The sequence below is a fragment of the Myxine glutinosa genome, chromosome 6, assembly GCF_964187855.1.
Source record: "Myxine glutinosa chromosome 6, kmMyxGlut1.1, whole genome shotgun sequence".
Classification (NCBI taxonomy): domain Eukaryota; kingdom Metazoa; phylum Chordata; class Myxini; order Myxiniformes; family Myxinidae; genus Myxine; species Myxine glutinosa.
The window spans coordinates 187,101,100-187,124,871 of NC_136266.1; the positions used below are offsets into that span (position 1 = coordinate 187,101,100).

At 39.6% G+C, this 23,772-nt stretch overlaps 1 protein-coding gene across 4 annotated transcripts in view; it reads right to left on the reverse strand.

Annotated features, from left to right (window-relative positions):
- Positions 1-734: 734 nt before the first annotated feature.
- The window catches only part of LOC137429055 (uncharacterized), a 346,812-nt gene continuing 323,774 nt past the window's right edge, over positions 735-23,772 (reverse strand). For all 4 annotated transcript variants that reach the window (XM_068119076.2, XM_068119074.2, XM_068119077.2 and 1 more), the window contains 5 exons: positions 22,446-22,557; positions 16,453-18,332; positions 15,995-16,142; positions 7,367-7,630; positions 735-1,854 (listed from right to left, as the gene is read on the reverse strand). In XM_068119076.2, coding sequence (XP_067975177.2) covers positions 1,424-1,854; positions 7,367-7,630; positions 15,995-16,142; positions 16,453-18,332; positions 22,446-22,557 — 2,835 coding nt within the window. In that variant the 3' untranslated portion in view covers positions 735-1,423. The remainder of the gene's footprint in view (positions 1,855-7,366; positions 7,631-15,994; positions 16,143-16,452; positions 18,333-22,445; positions 22,558-23,772) is intronic.

Sequence of the window (23,772 nt, forward strand, 5' to 3'; positions counted from 1 at the left end):
ACTTGTCATACATCTCTGAGTAAGTGAGTTTTCAATTAAACAAGGGCATCGTTAATAGAAGATGAACCTTTAAAACCATCAATTTGATGTTAAAATTGAGATGACTAGCCGTTATATGTACATCATTCGCACTTCACCAAAACAGTATTGATGTTTAATTTTGTAACAGGAAACCTACTTAAGTCTCTTTATAACACAATTTTCCCTGATATTTTTTAATGCCGTGAAAATTTTTGGTAAACTACGGATGATGAAGGTTTTGGTCAAGTTTCATCGAAATAGTGTGTAGTTTCTGAGAAAAAGCAAATTCCTATTTTGGGGGGAATTCCCCCTGTAAACCCACTCAGGGGCTGATTTTTTTTTTAAATGCCATGAACAAACTTTGGTACATCATGGGTGGTGAAGGTTGTGGTCCAGTGTCATCGAAATCGTGTTTGTAGTTTCAAAGAAGAAAGTAAATTCCTATTTTGGGGGGGGGGGGGGGGGGGGGGGGTCAAACCTGGATCCACTTTGACCCCGGTAAACCCCCTTAGACCCCGATTTTTTTTAATGCCGTGAACAAACTTGAGTCACAACACAACAAATATCACTTGTGCTAAGTTTGGTCACAATCCCTCCAGCGGTTTTGGAGAAGTTGCAAGTGTTTCCGGATGGACAGACGGACTGACAACGCACCATCGCATAAGCTCCCCTGAAATTCGTTCCAGGTGAGCTAAAAATAATTCCCAATCGGATAAAGTAAACGATTTATTTTCAAAATATGCTCAAATTTGCATCTCTAGAAAAAAATGTACATCTTGAGCAACAAATAAATTTTTATATAAAAACCTAGTGAAGGAGCTTTATTTTAATGCAAACATCACAATCATTCGGAAACCTCCTTTAGTAAACAGTGCCCAAAAGCCACTGGAACACACTCGCACGCGCACACACACACACACACAAACACACACACAAACACACACACACACACACACACACACACACACACACACACACACACACACACATGCACACACTGCAAAAAATGTGCACGTCATTATAATAAAAAGAACCAATTGGAAACCTCAGCAAAAGACTATGCCTTTCACTATAATTCGCTCAACATCAATAAAACCAACAAACAAGAGTCTGTAAACAACAAACACCAATGAAAAGTTTTACGCCTCAATATCAGCCAAACAGCTGCAACTTGTGTTCTTCATTGGGAAATGAAGCCGCAGGTGACACCGCAAACACACACAAGTGGAACATGTTGGCTGCTTTCGGCATTTGAACGCACTGACGGTGGATGTTGTGGAAGTCCCATCGGTCACAGTTGGGGCAGGGACTTGAGGGCAGCAATATTCGATGATGCAGACACCAGTGAAGGAGTCTGAAAACGAAGGCAGGATGGAGGGAGCGACGTTGAGTGCAGCAACTGTTAATGTGCTGGATGACCACAGGATGAAGATCGGAAGGCAAGAGCAGGCCCGGGTGCTTGTATATTAGTGTCTGGTATAGCCATTGCCGATGCTGTTTCTAGCATCTGAACAGAAACCGGAAAGTGCGAGTTGCATCTGGCCGATAAAGCTTGTTGGGATGTAGATTGAGTCGGTACCTTTAAGTTGCTCAAAAGCTTAGTCAAGGTAATATCATATTGTTTCTCTGCCCTTACGTTTTCTCCAATATTCAAGGCACTTGTTTGGGATTTTGGTGTCGCGCCCCCATGAAGCTCGACTGCCAAAGTTGGTTGTGTGGAGCTCAAATGATTGTTGAGTAAGGACATACAAGTACCAAAATCTTCATTGCAGTTCAAGTCAGGATCAGCCAGTGATATTACACTCACAATTGTTGGCATGCTGGATCTATTGCCTGGAGAGGGAGAAGAGACATCAGATGGAACACAGTGCTTTACAATGAAATATAAAAATAGGGGCAATACCCCTGGGCACTCACTCACCTGGTAGAATAAACAGTATACTGCACTGACTAAAGGTATTTTAAACCAATTTCAATGGTTGCTATAAGACAAGGCAGCATGTAGAATCATACTAACATAATCATAAGACTTTAAACAAACAAAGAAAAAAATACCTGCATATGTGGACACCAAAAGAGTTTTTAATTTCAACTCTTTTTCTGGAAGAAATCGCGCATTATTTATAAAATGTGCAAGGGTGCCAATATTTTTGGCCATGACAATATTTCCATTTTTTCCATGGAGTGGTTTCAAAGATATAGAGGCGTAACGTTTTTCCAAGATGGCGCCCATACTACGTGACCTATGACATCATAATTATGAATAAAAAAACTTCTACAGGTGGAGGCGCTCCTACGGTAAAATTTTGTGTCAATTGGACCAACGGTTGCCGAGAAAATGAATTTTAAAAATGCAGACACGCACGCACGTACATACGTACGCCACACGTACGGACGCACTCCAATGCCTATCTCTGCTTTTCGCTTCATGAGCGCAGGGCAAAAACAAACAAGCAAAGGTGCGCACAAAAATATGCACACACGGATACAGACATGTTCGAAAAAGCAGACACAAACAAGCACATAAGTCAGGCTCATGATAGAAATGGAAGAGAGCGAGTGAAAAAATAACCCACTGGCAACATGGTGGGTCGGAGCAGGGCATTGGTGAGAAGATTTACGAGAATAAAAACATTGACGTTAAACAAGGTGAGTAAGGTCATTGAGAACAGCAAAGGTCATGGACATACCAAGGGGAGATGATGGCATTCAAGCACAGGTAGGAAGGAGTGTGATGTGTTGAACATGGAAATGTATACAAAGTAATCAAATGAAACCATGATCAACAAAAAACAAGCAAATGCGGAAATTACTAAACAAACATAAAAATATCCTTTCCACCGCATGCTTTTTCTATCCTGATAACGGCAGCAGGGCGACACATACCACGAAACAACTGGGTTGTCATATTGAATCCTCGTATTGATTCCTCATATTGAATCCTGTATTGATTCCTCATATTGAATCCTCGTATTGAATCCTCATATTGAATCCTCATATTGAAGCCTCATATTGAAGCCTCATATTGAATCCTCATATTGAATCCTCATATTGAATCCTCATATTGAAGCCTCATATTGAATCCTCGTATTGATTCCTCGTATTGATTCCTCATATTGAAGCCTCATATTGAATCCTCGTATTGATTCCTCATATTGAAGCCTCATATTGAATCCTCGTATTGATTCCTCATATTGAATCCTCATATTGAATCCTCGTATTGATTCCTCGTATTGATTCCTCATATTGAAGCCTCATATTGAATCCTCATATTGATTCCTCATATTGAATCCTCATATTGAATCCTCGTATTGATTCCTCATATTGAAGCCTCATATTGAATCCTCGTATTGATTCCTCATATTGAATCCTCATATTGAAGCCTCATATTGAATCCTCGTATTGATTCCTCGTATTGAAGCCTCATATTGAATCCTCGTATTGATTCCTCATATTGAATCCTCATATTGAAGCCTCATATTGAAGCCTCATATTGATTCCTCATATTGAATCCTCGTATTGATTCCTCATATTGAATCCTCATATTGATTCCTCATATTGAATCCTCGTATTGATTCCTCATATTGAAGCGTCATATTGAATCCTCGTATTGAATCCTCGTATTGATTCCTCATATTGAATCCTCATATTGATTCCTCATATTGAATCCTCGTATTGATTCCTCATATTGAAGCGTCATATTGAATCCTCATATTGAATCCTCGTATTGATTCCTCATATTGAAGCGTCATATTGAATCCTCATATTGATTCCTCATATTGAATCCTCATATTGATTCCTCATATTGAAGCCTCATATTGATTCCTCATATTGAAGCCTCATATTGAATCCTCGTATTGATTCCTCATATTGATTCCTCGTATTGATTCCTCATATTGAAGCGTCATATTGAATCCTCATATTGAATCCTCATATTGATTCCTCATATTGAATCCTCGTATTGATTCCTCATATTGAATCCTCATATTGAATCCTCGTATTGAAGCCTCATATCGAAGCCTCATATTGAATCCTCATATTGAAGCCTCATATTGAATCCTCGTATTGATTCCTCATATTGAATCCTCATATTGATTCCTCATATTGAATCCTCATATTGATTCCTCATATTGAAGCCTCATATTGAATCCTCGTATTGATTCCTCATATTGAATCCTCGTATTGATTCCTCATATTGAAGCGTCATATTGAATCCTCATATTGAATCCTCATATTGATTCCTCATATTGAATCCTCGTATTGAAGCCTCATATCGAAGCCTCATATCGAAGCCTCATATCGAAGCCTCATATTGAAGCCTCATATTGAAGCCTCATATTGAATCCTCATATTGAAGCCTCATATTGATTCCTCATATTGAAGCCTCATATTGAATCCTCGTATTGATTCCTCATATTGATTCCTCGTATTGATTCCTCATATTGAAGCGTCATATTGAATCCTCATATTGAATCCTCATATTGAATCCTCGTATTGATTCCTCATATTGAATCCTCATATTGATTCCTCATATTGAATCCTCGTATTGATTCCTCATATTGAAGCCTCATATTGAATCCTCGTATTGATTCCTCATATTGAATCCTCGTATTGAAGCCTCATATCGAAGCCTCATATTGAATCCTCATATTGAAGCCTCATATTGAATCCCCGTATTGATTCCTCATATTGAAGCCTCATATTGAATCCTCGTATTGAAGCCTCATATCGAAGCCTCATATTGAAGCCTCATATTGAAGCCTCATATTGAAGCCTCGTATTGAATCCTTGTATTGATTCCTCATATTGAATCCTCATATTGATTCCTCATATTGAAGCGTCATATTGAATCCTCATATTGAATCCTCATATTGAAGCCTCATATTGAAGCCTCATATTGAAGCCTCATATTGAAGCCTCATATTGAATCCTCATATTGAATCCTCATATTGAAGCCTCATATTGAATCCTTGTATTGATTCCTCATATTGAATCCTCATATTGATTCCTCATATTGAATCCTCGTATTGATTCCTCATATTGAAGCCTCATATTGAATCCTCGTATTGATTCCTCATATTGAATCCTCATATTGAATCCTCGTATTGAAGCCTCATATTGAAGCCTCATATTGAATCCTGTATTGATTCCTCATATTGAAGTGTCATATTGAATCCTCATATTGAAGCCTCATATTGAAGCCTCATATTGAATCCTCATATTGAATCCTCATATTGAATCCTCGTATTGATTCCTCATATTGAATCCTCATATTGAAGCCTCATATTGAATCCTCGTATTGATTCCTCATATTGAATCCTCATATTGAAGCCTCGTATTGATTCCTCATATTGATTCCTCATATTGAATCCTCATATTGAATCCTCATATTGAATCCTCATATTGAAGCCTCGTATTGATTCCTCATATTGATTCCTCATATTGAATCCTCGTATTGATTCCTCATATTGAATCCTCATATTGAAGCCTCGTATTGATTCCTCATATTGATTCCTCATATTGAATCCTCATATTGAATCCTCATATTGAATCCTCATATTGAATCCTCATATTGAAGCCTCATATTGAAGCCTCGTATTGAATCCTCATATTGATTCCTCATATTGAATCCTCATATTGAATCCTCATATTGATTCCTCATATTGAATCCTCGTATTGATTCCTCATATTGAAGCCTCGTATTGAAGCCTCATATTGAAGCCTCATATTGAATCCTGTATTGATTCCTCATATTGAAGTGTCATATTGAATCCTCATATTGAAGCCTCATATTGAAGCCTCATATTGAATCCTCATATTGAATCCTCATATTGAATCCTCGTATTGAATCCTCATATTGAATCCTCATATTGAAGCCTCATATTGAATCCTCGTATTGATTCCTCATATTGAATCCTCATATTGAAGCCTCGTATTGATTCCTCATATTGATTCCTCATATTGAATCCTCATATTGAATCCTCATATTGAATCCTCATATTGAAGCCTCGTATTGATTCCTCATATTGATTCCTCATATTGAATCCTCGTATTGATTCCTCATATTGAATCCTCATATTGAAGCCTCGTATTGATTCCTCATATTGATTCCTCATATTGAATCCTCATATTGAATCCTCATATTGAATCCTCATATTGAAGCCTCATATTGAAGCCTCGTATTGAATCCTCATATTGATTCCTCATATTGAATCCTCATATTGAAGCCTCATATTGAATCCTCGTATTGATTCCTCATATTGAATCCTCATATTGAATCCTCGTATTGAAGCCTCATATTGAAGCCTCATATTGAATCCTGTATTGATTCCTCATATTGAAGTGTCATATTGAATCCTCATATTGAAGCCTCATATTGAAGCCTCATATTGAATCCTCATATTGAATCCTCATATTGAATCCTCGTATTGAATCCTCATATTGAATCCTCATATTGAAGCCTCATATTGAATCCTCGTATTGATTCCTCATATTGAATCCTCATATTGAAGCCTCGTATTGATTCCTCATATTGATTCCTCATATTGAATCCTCATATTGAATCCTCATATTGAATCCTCATATTGAAGCCTCGTATTGATTCCTCATATTGATTCCTCATATTGAATCCTCGTATTGATTCCTCATATTGAATCCTCATATTGAAGCCTCGTATTGATTCCTCATATTGATTCCTCATATTGAATCCTCATATTGAATCCTCATATTGAATCCTCATATTGAATCCTCATATTGAAGCCTCATATTGAAGCCTCGTATTGAATCCTCATATTGATTCCTCATATTGAATCCTCATATTGAATCCTCATATTGATTCCTCATATTGAATCCTCGTATTGATTCCTCATATTGAAGCCTCATATTGAATCCTCGTATTGATTCCTCATATCGAAGCCTCATATTGAATCCTCGTATTGAATCCTCATATTGAACCGGGATTTGAACCCAGGATGCTAGGATCCCAAGCTGGCACACGAACCGCTAAGCCAACACCAGGCTGGTTCGCACACACACATGTGGTTGTGCAAATAAATCATGATGTGCCACCTTGCCATTCCATGAATCTAGACTTTCCACAAAAAAACCTCATTACCAGTAGCTTCAATGTATCGATATAGATATCCGTTTTATTCAGTATCTTGTTTGTATTAATCGGCTACAAATCTAATTCAAAGACCGAGAGAAGGGAAAAATGGAAGAGTAAGTGGGAAGGATTAAAGTTCAACCAGGAAATAAACAACATGATCCGAAAGCCAAAGGCAATTCATGGGCATGCTTGACTTAACGTAGCGATCTCATCGGGCTCTGGAAATGAAATTCGCACCTGTTGCAGGTTGAACATCCCGTCCTTCAGACAGCGCCATGTTACTCGGTCCGCCAAATGACGAAGAGAAACGGCCGCCGTCCTGCTGTCCATTCCCCATTTGTGCTTGTACGGCGAGTGGCCGGCCACTGGGGCTCACGTGGACACCAGAGGGTTCGATATTCAAAGGGCCGGACAGGTTACTCGGCAAAACCTGGCCTGATGTGATCATGGGCATCACAGGAGGTACCAGTGTAGAGTGTTGGTACTTTGGGGGAACCAGGTCTGCAGAAAAGGAATATTATGTGAGACATCGTTTTCCTCGTCAAGCAAGCCACAACTTCTGTTAAGGGGATATCTATACAATGCGTAAGCAAGGAAGTAAAATATAAACATGGGAGAGTGCTGAATGAGTGAGTGAAGAGAACAGTCGATTTGAAAGTTAAAAACGAGTCGGGTTGTGCCGGTGCCTCTGTACACCTCTTTTGCTTTGACTAAGGGTTACCACCGGAACCGTCAGATTCTCCTTGCTTCCCACGGTGGTTAGCATACCTCCCTCAATGTTGGCTTCATTTCATCCACTTTTTAACCCGATCTAAGATTTGTGGTGGAGCTGCCACACACGCACATGCACACACACACACACACACACGCACACACACACACACACACACACACACACACGCACGCACACACACACACACACACACACACACACACACACACACACACACACACACACACACACACACACACACACAAACTCCACTCTCTGCCGCTCCATTCCTCATCCCTCAGATCGGCAGTCTGCAGCCTCCTCACTCTCTGCAGACCTGGACAAAATCACAGACTGGGCAAACAAGTGGAACATGTCTTTCAATCCTGACAAATCTCACACTCTTACGATGCCTCTCCGAAAAGACCGACTGGACAACCCTCCCATCTACTTTCTGAACAATTCTCTCCAAGAAGTTCTGTCGCTCAAGCTTTTGGGTCTCACTATCTGCCATGATCTTTCCTGGGAAAACCACATTTCAAATCTGGCCTCCAAAGGCAGTCGCCGACTGGGCATCCTCCGTCGTGCGAAGTCCTTCCTTGGCACACCTGAGCTCCTCACGGTATACAAGGATTTTATCCGCAGCTCAATGGAATACTGTTCTCCCCTATGGGCTGGTGCTCCTGCCTCACACCTAGCTCGGCTTCACGCTGTTGTAACCAAAGCTTTCAGAATCATTGGAATCTCCCGCGATGAAGCTAACTCCAAGGGCCTTTCACTCACTCACCGCAGGCAGGTTGGTGGTCTTTCTGTCTTCTACCGACTCCTCTCCGGCCTTGCTCCTCCCAGCTCTCTCTGTGCTCTGTCCCCCAAATACTCCTACAGGTCGTGTAAGATCTGCCAGCAACCCTCTTCTGGTGAAACTGCCAAAATCGACGCTCTCTACTCACCTTCACTCTTTCATTCCCTTTTTTCCCGCCTCTGGGACAAACTCCCCCACTCCCTTCAATCCCACTCCTCCCTCCAGGTCTTTATAACACCACCTTCTCTTATCTTCCCCCATCCAAAACCTTGATCTTTTCTATCCCTGTCAATTCACCCCAGATCCACTTTTTTGAAATTCCGACTTCTTTCCTGGAAGTCCTTGCAGTGTCCATATGTTTTATACCTCTCCCCCCTACCCCTTCACATGCCCCTTCCCCAAAGCCCTCTCCCACCCACAGATCTCCCGGTGTCCCTGTTCTCTGCTGTTGAACTTGTGTGATTCTGTCTCTCTCCCCATCTTGTCTCCAGCTCCCTTTATCTTATGTTTTATGTGTCGGTTTTTCTTTTTTGTGATTGATGTTAGTCAGCTCTTACAAGCTCTTCAAGCACCCACACCTTACTGATATCCCTCTTCACACAATCCTCCCATCTCGACCGGGGTCTACCTCTTTTCCTCATACCTTGCTCCTTCAACCCTTCGACCCATCTTTGCCATTCTCTCTTGCCCCATCGGCACCAAATGACCACCCCATCTTACCCGCCATTTCACCAATCTCCCCGTCAAGCTCATCTGCACACCAATCTCCTCCCTCAGTTCATCCATTCTCCTTCAAACCATCCTCTTCACTCCCCCAATCCCCCTGACCCAGTTGTTCTCGCTAACCTGCAGCCTCTGCTCCCTTTTAATTTCCCTGATATCTTTCAGTATGCTATTAATCCCTCCATCCTCCTCCATGCATTCACAAACACCTGAATCATCTGCATTCTGCCTTGGACTTACCAACCCCGGTGCTCACTCCTCCCTCCCCCCACACCGCACCCCTCTAACCTCCCAGTTACTCAAACCTATTAAATTGTCTGATCAAATTCTCCTCTAACCTGATTTTAATTTATTTTCTCTGCTGCCTGATCCACTTCACCTCAGTCTTCTCCATACTCATCTTCAGCCCATGTTCCTCAAATGCCTTCTTCCACTCCCACTTTACATCCAGCATATCCCAGCCACTCTCCATCACAACAGCTTCATTGTCCGCACAATATCCTCAAACCGATGTTCATGATGAACTCCTCAGACGTCCCAAGATCAACCAAAACTCTTCCCTTCATTCCCTTGTACATCCCTTCCACCAACCTAACTTCTGATTCCGGCACTCCCATCCATCTCAGTGTCTCCATCACCATCTCTTTTTTTTTTTTTTTTTTTTTTTTGTATACAAGATCGAGGCTCGTGAAAGAGCGAACATTAATCACACAGAAAGACAAACCGACACATAAAACATATAACATCGGGAGCGGTAGACAAGATGGGGAGAGAGGGGGAAGGACACAAACACAACATTTGAGAGCAGGGACCGAGAGACATGGAGACATCGAGAGATCTGAGAGAGGGCGAGGGCTTTGGGGGGGGGGGGGGCATGGGAAGGGGGCGGTGGGAGAGGTATAAAACATATGGACACTGCCAGGACTTCCAGGAAAGAAGTTGGAATTTCAAACAAGGTGGATCTGGGGTGAATTAGCGGGGGTAGAAAATATCAAGGTTTTGGATGGGGGAAGATAAGAGATGGTGGTGAACAGCTGTTTTAAAGACCTGGAGGGAGGAGTGGGATTGAAGGGAGTGAGGGAGTTTGTTCCAGAGGCGGGAGAAAAGAGGAATGAAAGAGTGAAGGTGAGCAGAGAGCCGAGATTTCGGCAGTTTAACCATCAGAGGGTTGCTGGCAGATCTTGTGCGACCTGTAGGAATATTTGGGGGACAGAGCACAGAGAGAGCTGGGGGTGCAAGGCCGGAGAGGAGTCGGTAGAAGACAGAAAGACCACCTACCTGCCTGCGGTGAGTGAGTGAAAGGCCCTCAGAGATAGCTTCATCGTGGGAGATTCCAATAATTCTGAAAGCTTTGGTTTCAACAGCGTGAAGCCGAGCTAGGTGTGAGGCAGGAGCACCGGCCCATAGGGGAGAACAGTATTCCATTGAGCTGCGGATGAAAGCCTTGTATGTGGTGAGGAGCTCAGGTGTGCCGAGGAAGGACTTCGCACGACGGAGGATGCCCAGTCGGCGACTGGCTTTGGAGGCCAGCTTGGAAATGTGGTTTTCCCAAGAAAGATCATGGCAGATAGTGAGACCCAAAATCTTGAGCGACAGAACTTCTTGGAGAGGATTGTTGAGAAAGTAGATGGGAGGGTTGTCCAGTCGATCTTTTCGGAGAGACATAGTAAGAGTGTGAGATTTGTCAGGATTGAAAGACATGTTCCACTTGTTTGCCCAGTCAGTGATTTTGTCCAGGTCTTCAGAGAGTGAGGAGGCAGCAGACTGCCGATCTGAGGGAAGAGGAATGGAGCGGCAGAGAGTGAAGTCATCAGCAAAGAGATAGAGAGGATTTTCGAGAGAGTCAGAGAGATCATTGATGAAGACCAGAAAAAGCACGGGGCCCAGAACACTGCCTTGGGGAACTCCAGCCTGAACAGGAAGAGGAGATGAGAGAAACCCATTCAGGGCCACACGTTGACGACGACTAGAGAGGAAGTCCGCCAGCCATGCGTGGAGATTTCCATGGATACCAAAGGAGGAGAGTTTGGTGAGCAGAGCGGGGTGCCAGACCGTGTCGAAGGCACGTGATATGTCGAGGGAGACAGCTCTAATTTCCTGTTTGGCATTGAGGACCTCCATCCATTGTTGAGACAGCAGAAGCAGCATGTCCAGAGTAGAGTGACCTGGTCTGAAACCAAATTGATGATCAGAGATCAAGCCATTGGAGAAGAGGAAAGATTTCATATCCGAAGCAATGATGGATATCCGAAGCTCTTGGGACGGTGTCTCTTCTCCACCAGCTGTCTCAGCGTGAACATCCAATCCATCATCTACTCCTGCTGCTCTTCTCCGATCTCCATCGCTGCACTCTTCCTTATCCTCTCCAGCACCTTCATGACGTGTCTTATGAGCGCAATGCCCCTCTACTTCCCTGGATCTTGAACATCTCCCTTCCCCTTCCATCTTGGCACAATTAACCCTGTCCTAAAAGAAAAAGAAAAATCGGCTTACATACAAAAAAATGATGCTGATAGTCTAGAGGGGGATAGAGAGTGAGCCGTTGTGGAGGATGGTGAGAGATAAACATTCCCACAGGCAGGGCCGGATTTAACAGTCCATGGGCCCTAGGTTCACAATCCTTTCGGTCCCCCCCCCTTCACCCATCTAATTACCACACTTTCCACAAGACCCTTTTGCTCCCTCCCCCCTCCAATTATTGCAAGCCCCCCACACATACAGTCACGTGAAATAGTAAGTACACCCCATGTAAAGTTTTGACTTTTTCAACATATTTCAACATACAGCTATTTGATCTTCATTTCAACAATATTGAGAGATAAAGGTGATATAATATAACAAATATCATGAAACATTTACATTTTGTAGTACATTGTATAATTTAAATAAACATAAATACAAATTTCACATGTGGAAAAAGTAAGTACACCCCGACATTTATCAATACTTCAAAGACCTAAAATTAGAATCAGGTGCACCAGCTCAGGTGCAAATGATGAGAACATCGTTAGAGAGGATCTTGGAGGAACCTGTCTTATTTAAACCTCAGACATTTAGTTTGGTTTGCTCTTTGTTGTTGAAGTGTGCGGCGTCACCATGCCTAGATCAAAAGAGCTCTCTGAGGCCTTCAGAAAGAAGGTTATAGATGCCGACGAGTCTGGAAAGGGATTTAAAAAGATCTCCAAACAATTTGAAATCAATCATTCGACTGTCCGGAAGATCATCGATAAGTGGAGAAGATTCCAAACAACTGCCAACTTGTTCAGGCCAGGACGCCCCAGCAAGTTCAGCCTGAGAGCAGACCGTAAGATGCTGAAAGAAGTCTCTGAGAACCCCAGAATGTCATCGCGGGACCTACAGGTAGCTCTTGCCACTGTTGATGTAAAAGTGCACGAGTCCACCATTAGAAAGAGGCTGCACATATTTGATCTACCTGGGAGGTGTGCCAGGGGAAACCTTTGCTGTCCAGAAAGAACATCAGGGCAAGACTAAAGTTTGCCAATGAACATCTAGGCAAAGACCAGCACTTCTGGAACAATGTGCTCTAGACAGATGAGTTAAAGGTAGAGCTATTTGGCCACAGTACCAGAAGACGTTTGGCGAAAACCAAAGACAGCATTTGACCACAAGAACCTGATACCAACCGTAAAGCATGGTGGTGGAAATATTATGGTTTGGGGCAGCTTTGCTGCATCAGGGCCTGGGCAGCTCACCATCATAGAATCCACTATGAATTCTTCATTGTACCAGAGGGAGCTTGAGGATAATGTGAGGCCATCTGTCGGAAAGTTGAAGCTCAACCGAATGTGGACCTTGCAACATGACAATGACCCCAAACATACCTGTGAATCCACCAAGGAATGGCTGAAAAGAAAGAAATGGAGGGTTCTGGAATGGCCAAGTCAAAGCCCGGATCTAAATCCCATCGAGATGTTGTGGGGGGATTTGAAACGAGCTGTGCATGCAAGAAACCCCTCAAACATCGCACAGCTGAAATAATTCTGCATGGAGGAGTGGCAAAAATTTCTCCCAGTCGATGTCAGAGACTGGTAGACAGTTATAAGAAACGCCTACTTGAGGTTGTTTCTGCCAAAGAGGGCAATACCACTTATTAGAGCCAATGGTGTACTTCCTTTTTCCACATGAGAAATTTGCATTTATGTTTATTTAAATTATACAATGGACTACAAAATGTAAATGTTTCATGATATTTGTTATATTATATCACCTTTATCTCTCAATATTGTTAAAATGAAGATCAAATAGCTGTATGTTGAAATATGTTGAAAAAGTCAAAACTTTACATGGGGTGTACTTACTTTTTCACATGACTGTATATGAAACATATCATTCCTATCCAAGCGCAATACAACCCAGTCGGCAGGCGAGTAAGAATGGAGCACGCACAGAGTGACTATACGCTACCATATTAGGCTTCAGCCGACGAAGTCATTGTGTTTATGTTTTCATGTTATTTGTCCGTCTGTCCGTCCGTCCTTGGTTTTCATTACCACGATAACTTGAGAACAGCTGAAGGGATATTAGTCAAACTTGGCACAGGTATGTATAATGAGGCAAAGATGAAGCAATTAGATTTTGGGGGCACGAGGTCAAAGGTCAGAGGTCATGCTGGGTAAAAATCCTGTTACCGCGATAACTTGTGAACCAGTTGTTTGCATGGGATTATGACCAAATTTTGTACACTTATGTAGAATGATGTAAAGATGAACCGATTAGATTTTGGTGGTTAAGAGGTCAAAGGTCAAAGTCTGTAATAGGTCTATGACTTGAGAACGGCCACAGTGATCTAATTCAAACTTAGTACAGGCATGCATAATGATGTAAAGATTAACTTATTAGAATTTGGGGTCAAAGTCTGTAATAGGTCTATAACTTGAGAACGGCCAAAGTGATCTAATTCAAACTTGGTACAGGTATGTATAATGATGTAAAGATTAAATTAGCGTTTTGGGTCAAAGTCTGTAATATATCTAACTTGAGAACGGCTGAAGTGATCTAATTCAAACTTGGTACAGGTAGGTATAATGATGTAAAGATTAAATGATTAGCGTTTTGGGTCAAAGTCTGTAATATATCTAACTTGAGAACGGCTGAAGGGATCTAATTCAAACTTGGTACAGGTATGTATAATGACGTAAAGATTAAATAATAAGAATTTGGAGTCAAGAGGTCAAAGGTCAAAGTCTGTAATAGGTCTATAACTTGAGAACCGCTAAAGGGATCTCATTCAAACTTGGTACAGTTATGTATAATGATGTAAAGATTAACTGATTAGATTTTGGGGTCCTGAGGTCAAAGGTCAGAGGTCATGTCAGTTAAAAATGTGATAACTTGAGAACAGCTGAATGGATTTAAAGCAAACTTGGTACAAGTATTATAATGATGTAATAATGTGGGCGGAGGCGTATCGGTCGACGTCGTGACGTCAAAGAGTGTCGTTCTGGTTAATTTATCTACTATATAAGAGATGTTGGTGTGTGTGTCGTCGTTTTTCTCAGTTGGCTGAACGGATCTTCGTCAAACTTTCAGAGGTTCATCAGTGAGTGCCTGGAGTGTTTTGGGCAAAAAGAAGAAAAAAAAAAAAAAAAGTTCGTTTTTTGGGGTTTCGCTCGATATCGCTCAATCGTGCCTAAATCGCTCGATAGTGCCTAAGCCCTTTTTAATTAATGACAGTTATATACAAGTATACATTCGCAAAAATAAATACAAAACAATCACCAGATATTTGAACACAAATAAATCAAACAATTCCAGAAGTGCACAAAGTTGGTAGTAAGGCTTCTCCTTCTTCCTGTTCCGCATCACGCTTATCGCAGAAACGGTATGAACGCCACATTCACCAGCATATATTCAACGAAAAGGTGATGAACCCCCTTCCTCCCCCTGCCCTCCCTCCTTCCCCCCTCCCCCGGGGAGGGTTTAATTTGGCTAAGAGGTAAACTCATTTCACACTGAATTAAGAAACCTGGGTTTAATTTGTCCGAAGTGGACGGTGAGTCATAGCGCCTAAGACCTATACATACCGTATTGTTGGAAGAGACGTAACGCAGATGCCTTTGATATTTGATGGTCATTTTAACAATCGGTTTGTTTGAGTTTCACACTGAATGAAAAACGTTTAGGCAGAGCATGGCGATTGTGATATATGACAGGTTCGACGATATGTTCGGCTTGAACGGCATATAAATCAAAATGGCGGTGCGTGGAGAGTCAGCCGCAGCACCGCCGTAATGACATCAGACTTAATCACATCACCCTGTCATGTGACCAGATTCTCAGCTCTGATTGGTTTTCGTTTGAGGGGACATACATACATACATACATACATACATACATACATACATACATACAGACGGACAAACACTGTTCTGGACGGTTCTGCCCGATGGACTACGCCGTAAAAAAGAAAATCAACTTTCACCTATTTGTATTCATGGTATATATTAGTGAGTTTCTATAACAGAAAATAGAGAAAATTTCTACAATGTTATATTGTAAGACCAAAATGATAACTCGTAATCTTTATGCGCTGTCACAAGGTTGTTTTACCTGAACAATAAATTGCTCACCCCAGAAATAAAAGTTAGAACATTAGGAAAATCCTCACCAGCTTTTGACAGAATCTTCTGATAAGATATGTTGCGAGGGTGATGCGACATTTTGGATGAACAATTGTCGTCTAGGCCATCCTGATCCAAAGGCAGGGACGTGAAAGGCAAACCTCCATCTTTTTGATTATTCATCAATGAAACACCCTGATGATGAGAGACACCTTAGATAAGTTCAGCCACACACAATGGCCTGGCACAGATCGAGAATCACTGTGAAATAGCACTGTAATGCCCAAACTAATCAAGAACGAACAAACCGTTTCACAATATCCTGTGTTTAACAGATTTAAAACTATCTGCATCCAACATTCTCAGGCAATTATACATTCATGTGAACAGTGTGTGATCAAATCATACAACATCAAACTTACATGATAGTTTCCACAAAAGGCATAAATAATGGGAAATATGATTGCGGTGATCAGATTTCTTGCATTGCCCAAATTTCACTTACCTCTTTTAGACTACGCTCATTCACCGTTTTCTGGGCCAACGGTTCGGGACTTGGCATGCTCGCAGGATATTCTGGTCGTGAGCTCGAATAATTTTCTCTGGATACCTGGCTAGCCGGTCGTGGAAGAAACTGTAATTGTGATTTATGTTGTTGCTTCTGCTGTTTCACAATCTTCATCTGTTGGAGCATTTGCTTCTGGAGCTCATTGGCTGTAAGTACCACAGGAGACATTCTGCCATTTTTATGCGTATCATCAGCTTTGGCCACAAAGCCATCTTTGCCTTGTTGTGACATTCTGCCATTTTTATGCGTATCATCAGCTTTGGCCACAAAACCATCTTTCCTTTGTTGTGACATTCGGCCATTTTTATGCGTATCATCAGCTTTGGCCATAAAACCATCTTTGCTTTGTTGTGACATTCTGCCATTTTTATGCGTATCATCAGCTTTAGCCACAAAACCATCTTTGCTTTGTTGTGACATTCTGCCATTTTTATGCGTATCATCAGCTTTTGCCACAAAGCCATCCTTGCTTTGTTGTGTGAGGCGTTCGTTCTCGGGTTTCAGGATCCTATTTAAACTTTCAGTCACCGTTTCAGTGCAGACCTTTTCAATGTCAGTAACACAGTTATTAAACAAAAGTGGTGATCCACCATCCTGTCCTGCCTCCTCTTTAGCCAAATGAAATTTGTCCTTTAACTCTTCTACAATATCTGCCCCATTTTCTGTCGTACTTGTCACATTCATTTCGTCTTTGTACAAAGTTGACTCGTCCATGCTCCTTGGGTTTTCAGTTGGTTGCAGAAGTTCTTCATGTCTCAGCTCAGTGACAATGTCTGCTCTACGATCCACCATGCGTTTTTTAGGAACAATTGTTTTGTTTTCTACATCAATATTACAAGCCTCCATTTCTTTGTCAGCCTTTCCCATAAAATTTGAAGTCACAAATTCACCTAAATCATCATCAAACCTTTCCTCAGACGCCGATTCTTCTTGTAAATACAACTTAAAATCACTATCTTCCAGGTCTGTCTGTCCCTGTCCCTCAACTTCATTCTCTGCTTGTGATCCTTCACTCAAACACAGCTCTGTGAAATGTACCTGCGTACTTTCAGCATAATTTTTGGCTTCTTTCTGTTCTGATACACCTGCTTCCTGCAATTTTTCAGTTGAATCGATGACATCATAACTCTTATGCGTCTTCACTTGACCCAAGAACATAACTGATGCATCGAGTCCACAATTTGCTTCTTCCATGACCAATTCTTCCTCATCCCGTGCCACTTCAATTGTATTTCCATCACTGGCCACATGGTTCAGCTTCATGTCAACCATATTAATAGGTTCTTCCTTCGATGCAATTTTTTCTCGATCCTTTCTCTTAGCCAAGAGTTGTCGCATGGAGTTAAAAGGACGATAGTAATTTTTCTGAAACCAGGGATAAGTGGCAAAGCTCTCCCTCATCTTCCACGAAGCTCGCCTCTGTCTCATGCTGTGTTTCCGCTTAACTTTTGAAGACTCCTTTGCGTGTGCTGTATGTGGAGGAGGTTCATCAAAAGACATCTGTGGTACAACAACCTCTATGGTTGCTAACGAGGATTCCACAATTGAAGTCTCTTCAAATTCACAGATTGTACCTGTCTTTATATCAGGGTATTGAGGAACTGTGCATGGATTTTTACTGAAACAATCGGAGCTTGAAAGTTGATCTTTAGGGGATTTAATCAAGGCATCTTCAAGATTTTCAGGAATTGCATCATTTGATGGGGCTTGTATATTTGAATGGTTTGTAAGGGCTTTTGTATTTTGCTGACTCTGCACATTTCCCTGATTGTCACACTGCAATTGTACATTCTTGAGGATCACACTATCAAAATTCCCTGCAACAAAGACAGAACATTCTGGTTAGAACAGCGTCGTTTCAAAAAGACTTTAAAATCTGTTTGAAAAAAAAAAAAAATCACTGGGAGCCATGCACAGTGCACACTCTCAAGTTTTCCTACAGACATTCATCAAAACACAAGCACGTATGCTCGCACACACATTCCATTCAGAATCACTTTTTTAGAAGGTCAGGCTTACCAGTCCAGTGACCACACTCAGACATCAACCAATTATATATTGCACATTGTACAACATAATTGCATAACAAAATGCAAATTTTTTTCCAAGTTTAGAGCCCTTTTTGGCTCAAGTGAAAAGTAGAAAGTTTGGACCTCATGTCCAAACTACCATGAAATTATTATACCATTTGGGCCTGGTGTTGGCTTAGTGGTTAGGGTGCCGGCTTGAGATCCTAGGATCCTGGGTTCGAATCCCGGTCGATTGCTGAATTAACGCCAGGGGGGTTGACTCAGCCTGTCATCCTTCCGAGGTCGGCAAATTGAGTACCAGTTCACTGGTAATTCCCTGTGTGTCGCAAGAGGCGACTAACAGGGTTGGTCAAGTCAAGATAATATTAAATAGTGGACAAAATATATTTTATGCCACAATCAAGTCCAGAAAATATTAAATAGTGGACAAAATCTCTTTTATGCTACATTCAAGTCTAGAAAATATTAAATAGTGGACAAAATCTCTTTTATGCTACATCAAGTCGAGAAAATATTAAATAGTGGACAAAATCTCTTTTATGCCACAATCAAGTCGAGAAAATATTAAATAGTGGACAAAATCTCTTTTATGCTACATTCAAGTCTAGAAAATATTAAATAGTGGACAAAATCTCTTTTATGCTACATTCAAGTCTAGAAAATATTAAATAGTGGACAAAATCTCTTTTATGCCACAATCAAGTCGAGAAAATATTAAATAGTGGACAAAATCTCTTTTATGCTACATTCAAGTCTAGAAAATATTAAATAGTGGACAAAATCTCTTTTATGCTGCAATCAAGTCGAGAAAATATTAAATAGTGGACAAAATCTTTTATGCTGCAATCAAGTCGAGAAAATATTAAATAGTGGACAAAATCTCTTTTATGCCACAATCGTCTAGAAAATATTAAATAGTGGACAAAATCTCTTATGCCACAATCAAGTCTAGAAAATATTAAATAGTGGACAAAATCTCTTATGCCACAATCAAGTCTAGAAAATATTAAATAGTGGACAAAATCTCTTTTATGCCACAATCAAGTCTAGAAAATATTAAATAGTGGACAAAATCTCTTTTATGCCACAATCAAGTCGAGAAAATATTAAATAGTGGACAAAATCTCTTATGCCACAATCAAGTCTAGAAAATATTAAATAGTGGACAAAATCTCTTTTATGCCACAATCAAGTCGAGAAAATATTAAATAGCGGACAAAATCTCTTTTATGCTGCAATCAAGTCTAGAAAATATTAAGTAGTGGACAAAATCTCTTTTATGCTGCAATCAAGTCGAGAAAATATTAAATAGTGGACAAAATCTCTTTTATGCTGCAATCAAGTCGAGAAAATATTAAATAGTGGACAAAATCTCTTTTATGCTACAATCAAGTCGAGAAAATATTAAGTAGTGGACAAAATCTCTTTTATGCTGCAATCAAGTCGAGAAAATATTAAATAGTGGACAAAATCTCTTTTATGCTACAATCAAGTCTAGAAAATATTAAATAGTGGACAAAATCTCTTTTATGCCACAATCAAGTCGAGAAAATATTAAATAGTGGACAAAATCTCTTTTATGCTGCAATCAAGTCTAGAAAATATTAAATAGTGGACAAAATCTATTTTATCCTACAATCAAGTCTAGAAAATATTAAATAGTGGACAAAATCTCTTTTATGCTACAATCAAGTCGAGAAAATATTAAATAGTGGACAAAATCTATTTTATGCTACAATCAAGTCTAGAAAATATTAAATAGTGGACAAAATCTCTTTTATGCTACAATCAAGTCTAGAAAATATTAAATAGTGGACAAAATCTCTTTTATGCTACAATCAAGTCGAGAAAATATTAAGTAGTGGACAAAATCTCTTTTATGCCACAATCAAGTCTAGAAAATATTAAATAGTGGACAAAATCTCTTTTATGCCACAATCAAGTCGAGAAAATATTAAATAGCGGACAAAATCTCTTTTATGCTGCAATCAAGTCTAGAAAATATTAAATAGTGGACAAAATCTCTTTTATGCCACAATCAAGTCGAGAAAATATTAAATAGCGGACAAAATCTCTTTTATGCTGCAATCAAGTCGAGAAAATATTAAGTAGTGGACAAAATCTCTTTTATGCTGCAATCAAGTCGAGAAAATATTAAATAGTGGACAAAATCTCTTTTATGCTACAATCAAGTCGAGAAAATATTAAGTAGTGGACAAAATCTCTTTTATGCTGCAATCAAGTCGAGAAAATATTAAATAGTGGACAAAATCTCTTTTATGCTACAATCAAGTCTAGAAAATATTAAATAGTGGACAAAATCTCTTTTATGCCACAATCAAGTCGAGAAAATATTAAATAGTGGACAAAATCTCTTTTATGCTGCAATCAAGTCTAGAAAATATTAAATAGTGGACAAAATCTATTTTATGCTGCAATCAAGTCTAGAAAATATTAAATAGTGGACAAAATCTCTTTTATGCTACAATCAAGTCTAGAAAATATTAAATAGTGGACAAAATCTCTTTTATGCTACAATCAAGTCGAGAAAATATTAAATAGTGGACAAAATCTATTTTATGCTACAATCAAGTCTAGAAAATATTAAATAATGTACAAAATCTCTTTTATGCCACAATCAAGTCTAGAAAATATTAAATAGTGGACAAAATCTCTTTTACGCTACAATCAAGTCTAGAAAATATTAAATAGTGGACAAAATCTCTTATGCCACAATCAAGTCTAGAAAATATTAAATAGTGGACAAAATCTCTTTTATGCTACAATCAAGTCGAGAAAATATTAAGTAGTGGACAAAATCTCTTTTATGCTACAATCAAGTCTAGAAAATATTAAATAGTGGACAAAATCTCTTATGCCACAATCAAGTCTAGAAAATATTAAATAGTGGACAAAATCTCTTTTATGCTACAATCAAGTCTAGAAAATATTAAATAGTGGACAAAATCTCTTTTATGCTACAATCAAGTCTAGAAAATATTAAATAGTGGACAAAATCTCTTTTATGCTACAATCAAGTCTAGAAAATATTAAATAGTGGACAAAATCTCTTATGCCACAATCAAGTTTAGAAAATATTAAATAATGGACAAAATCTCTTTTATGCTACAATCAAGTCTAGAAAATATTAAATAGTGGACAAAATCTCTTATGCCACAATCAAGTCTAGAAAATATTAAATAGTGGACAAAATCTCTTTTATGCTACAATCAAGTCGAGAAAATATTAAGTAGTGGACAAAATCTCTTTTATGCTACAATCAAGTCTAGAAAATATTAAATAGCGGACAAAATCTCTTTTATGCCACAATGAAGTCTAGAAAATATTAAATAGTGGACAAAATCTCTTTTATGCTACAATCAAGTCTAGAAAATATTAAATAGCGGACAAAATCTCTTTTATGCCACAATCAAGTCGAGAAAATATTAAATAGTGGACAAAATCTCTTTTATGCCACAATCAAGTCTAGAAAATATTAAATAGCGGACAAAATCTCTTTTATGCCACAATCAAGTCGAGAAAATATTAAATAGTGGACAAAATCTCTTTTATGCCACAATCAAGTCTAGAAAATATTAAATAGCGGACAAAATCTCTTTTATGCCACAATCAAGTCTAGAAAATATTAAGTAGTGGACAAAATCTCTTTTATGCTACAATCAAGTCGAGAAAATATTAAATAGTGGACAAAATCTCTTTTATGCCACAATCAAGTCTAGAAAATATTAAATAGTGGACAAAATCTCTTTTATGCCACAATCAAGTCGAGAAAATATTAAATAGTGGACAAAATCTTGTAACACACCAACAAGAACAACATGTGACCAGAGAGAGGTCTCACCCAATATATGTTACTTCTAATTAAGTAATTAAACTCACCACTTAGTAATGAAGCTTTACGGAGAAGAGCACTACGTTTTCTCAAAAGAATTTTTTTCTGCGTAATCAGGTGGGAGTTTTCATTATTCAGCTGTTGAATCTCATCACGAGCCTTGAAAAAGGGAGGTAGTTATACAGTTGGTGCATTAGTAAAATAGCATTATACAATTAACAAAAAATAATTATCAAATCACGTGTTGAAAATGAATTTATTGCGATAGATTAAGTGTTGATGTACAATTTAAACTCGTGCTTAACTGAATGAATCACACTTTAGTGACACAGTATGTTGCGGTGCCAGCAGGGTGGCATATTGTAAAGTAAGATGTCTTTGAGAGGGTAAATGAAGTCAGCTTTGGAAAGAGAAAGTGTCCCAAGGAATTTTAACAAGGGGATGCCTTTGGCTATTACTGTAGAAAATAATATTCCTACAGATTAATGTAATGGAATCCAAGTTTAATCAACACTACGTGGATAACATATGATCATGATGCAATTGATGCATCACACATGCTCTTGGTTTGTATGGGCTTTGTATAAATACCATATTCCCATATGAAATAACCAAATAATGCATCTCGTTTCCAATTTAAAATGAAACTGGGTCTTTGTTTGAGTGAACATCTTCTTCTTTTTCTTCCATAAGTGCCACAATTATTCCCACATTCTTGTGGGGATGCACGGAGGAGGTTTTTGGCCCAAGTCTTTCATGAACCAGCTGGCCATACCTGACATTCTATTATTGGCATTACAAGCCCTCACCCTTTGCAGAACAGTATACCTGTCCCCACGTTTTCCAGTGAAGTGAGATGTTTTGAATTATAAGCAGCAGGAATTTTTTTTGCTTCATGCACGTAACCCAGGTTTTTACGATGTAGCCCATAGGGCAAAGCAGTCCAGAACAGTGTTTGTCCGTCCGTATGTATTGTCCCCAGGGTTAAGACCCAAAGAGGCCGAATGACCAAAACGAGCTTTACTCTGAGACGTATACCCAACTTGGCGGTATTACCTTTTCGCGTGCACGGGAAGGTTTTGAGGCCTTATCCGACCGGTAACACACGCAGGGGTTATCCGATCCCCACCGGCACAAAGACGGGACAGCACAATCCACAATACAAGAAAAGTAAGATTCGACAAATAATTATTTAATGAAAATAAATGCAAATAACAATGAAAGGTGAGGTAAAAACTAAAATTCCGAATTGAGACGTCTCCATTCAGACTCGTATACAAACAAGGGGAAAAACGAAAGTAAAAGAAAATAAATAATGCTTTGGTAATTGGCCGGCACTCAGCTTTGCGTCTCCAAATGGCTGGTAAGGCTTGG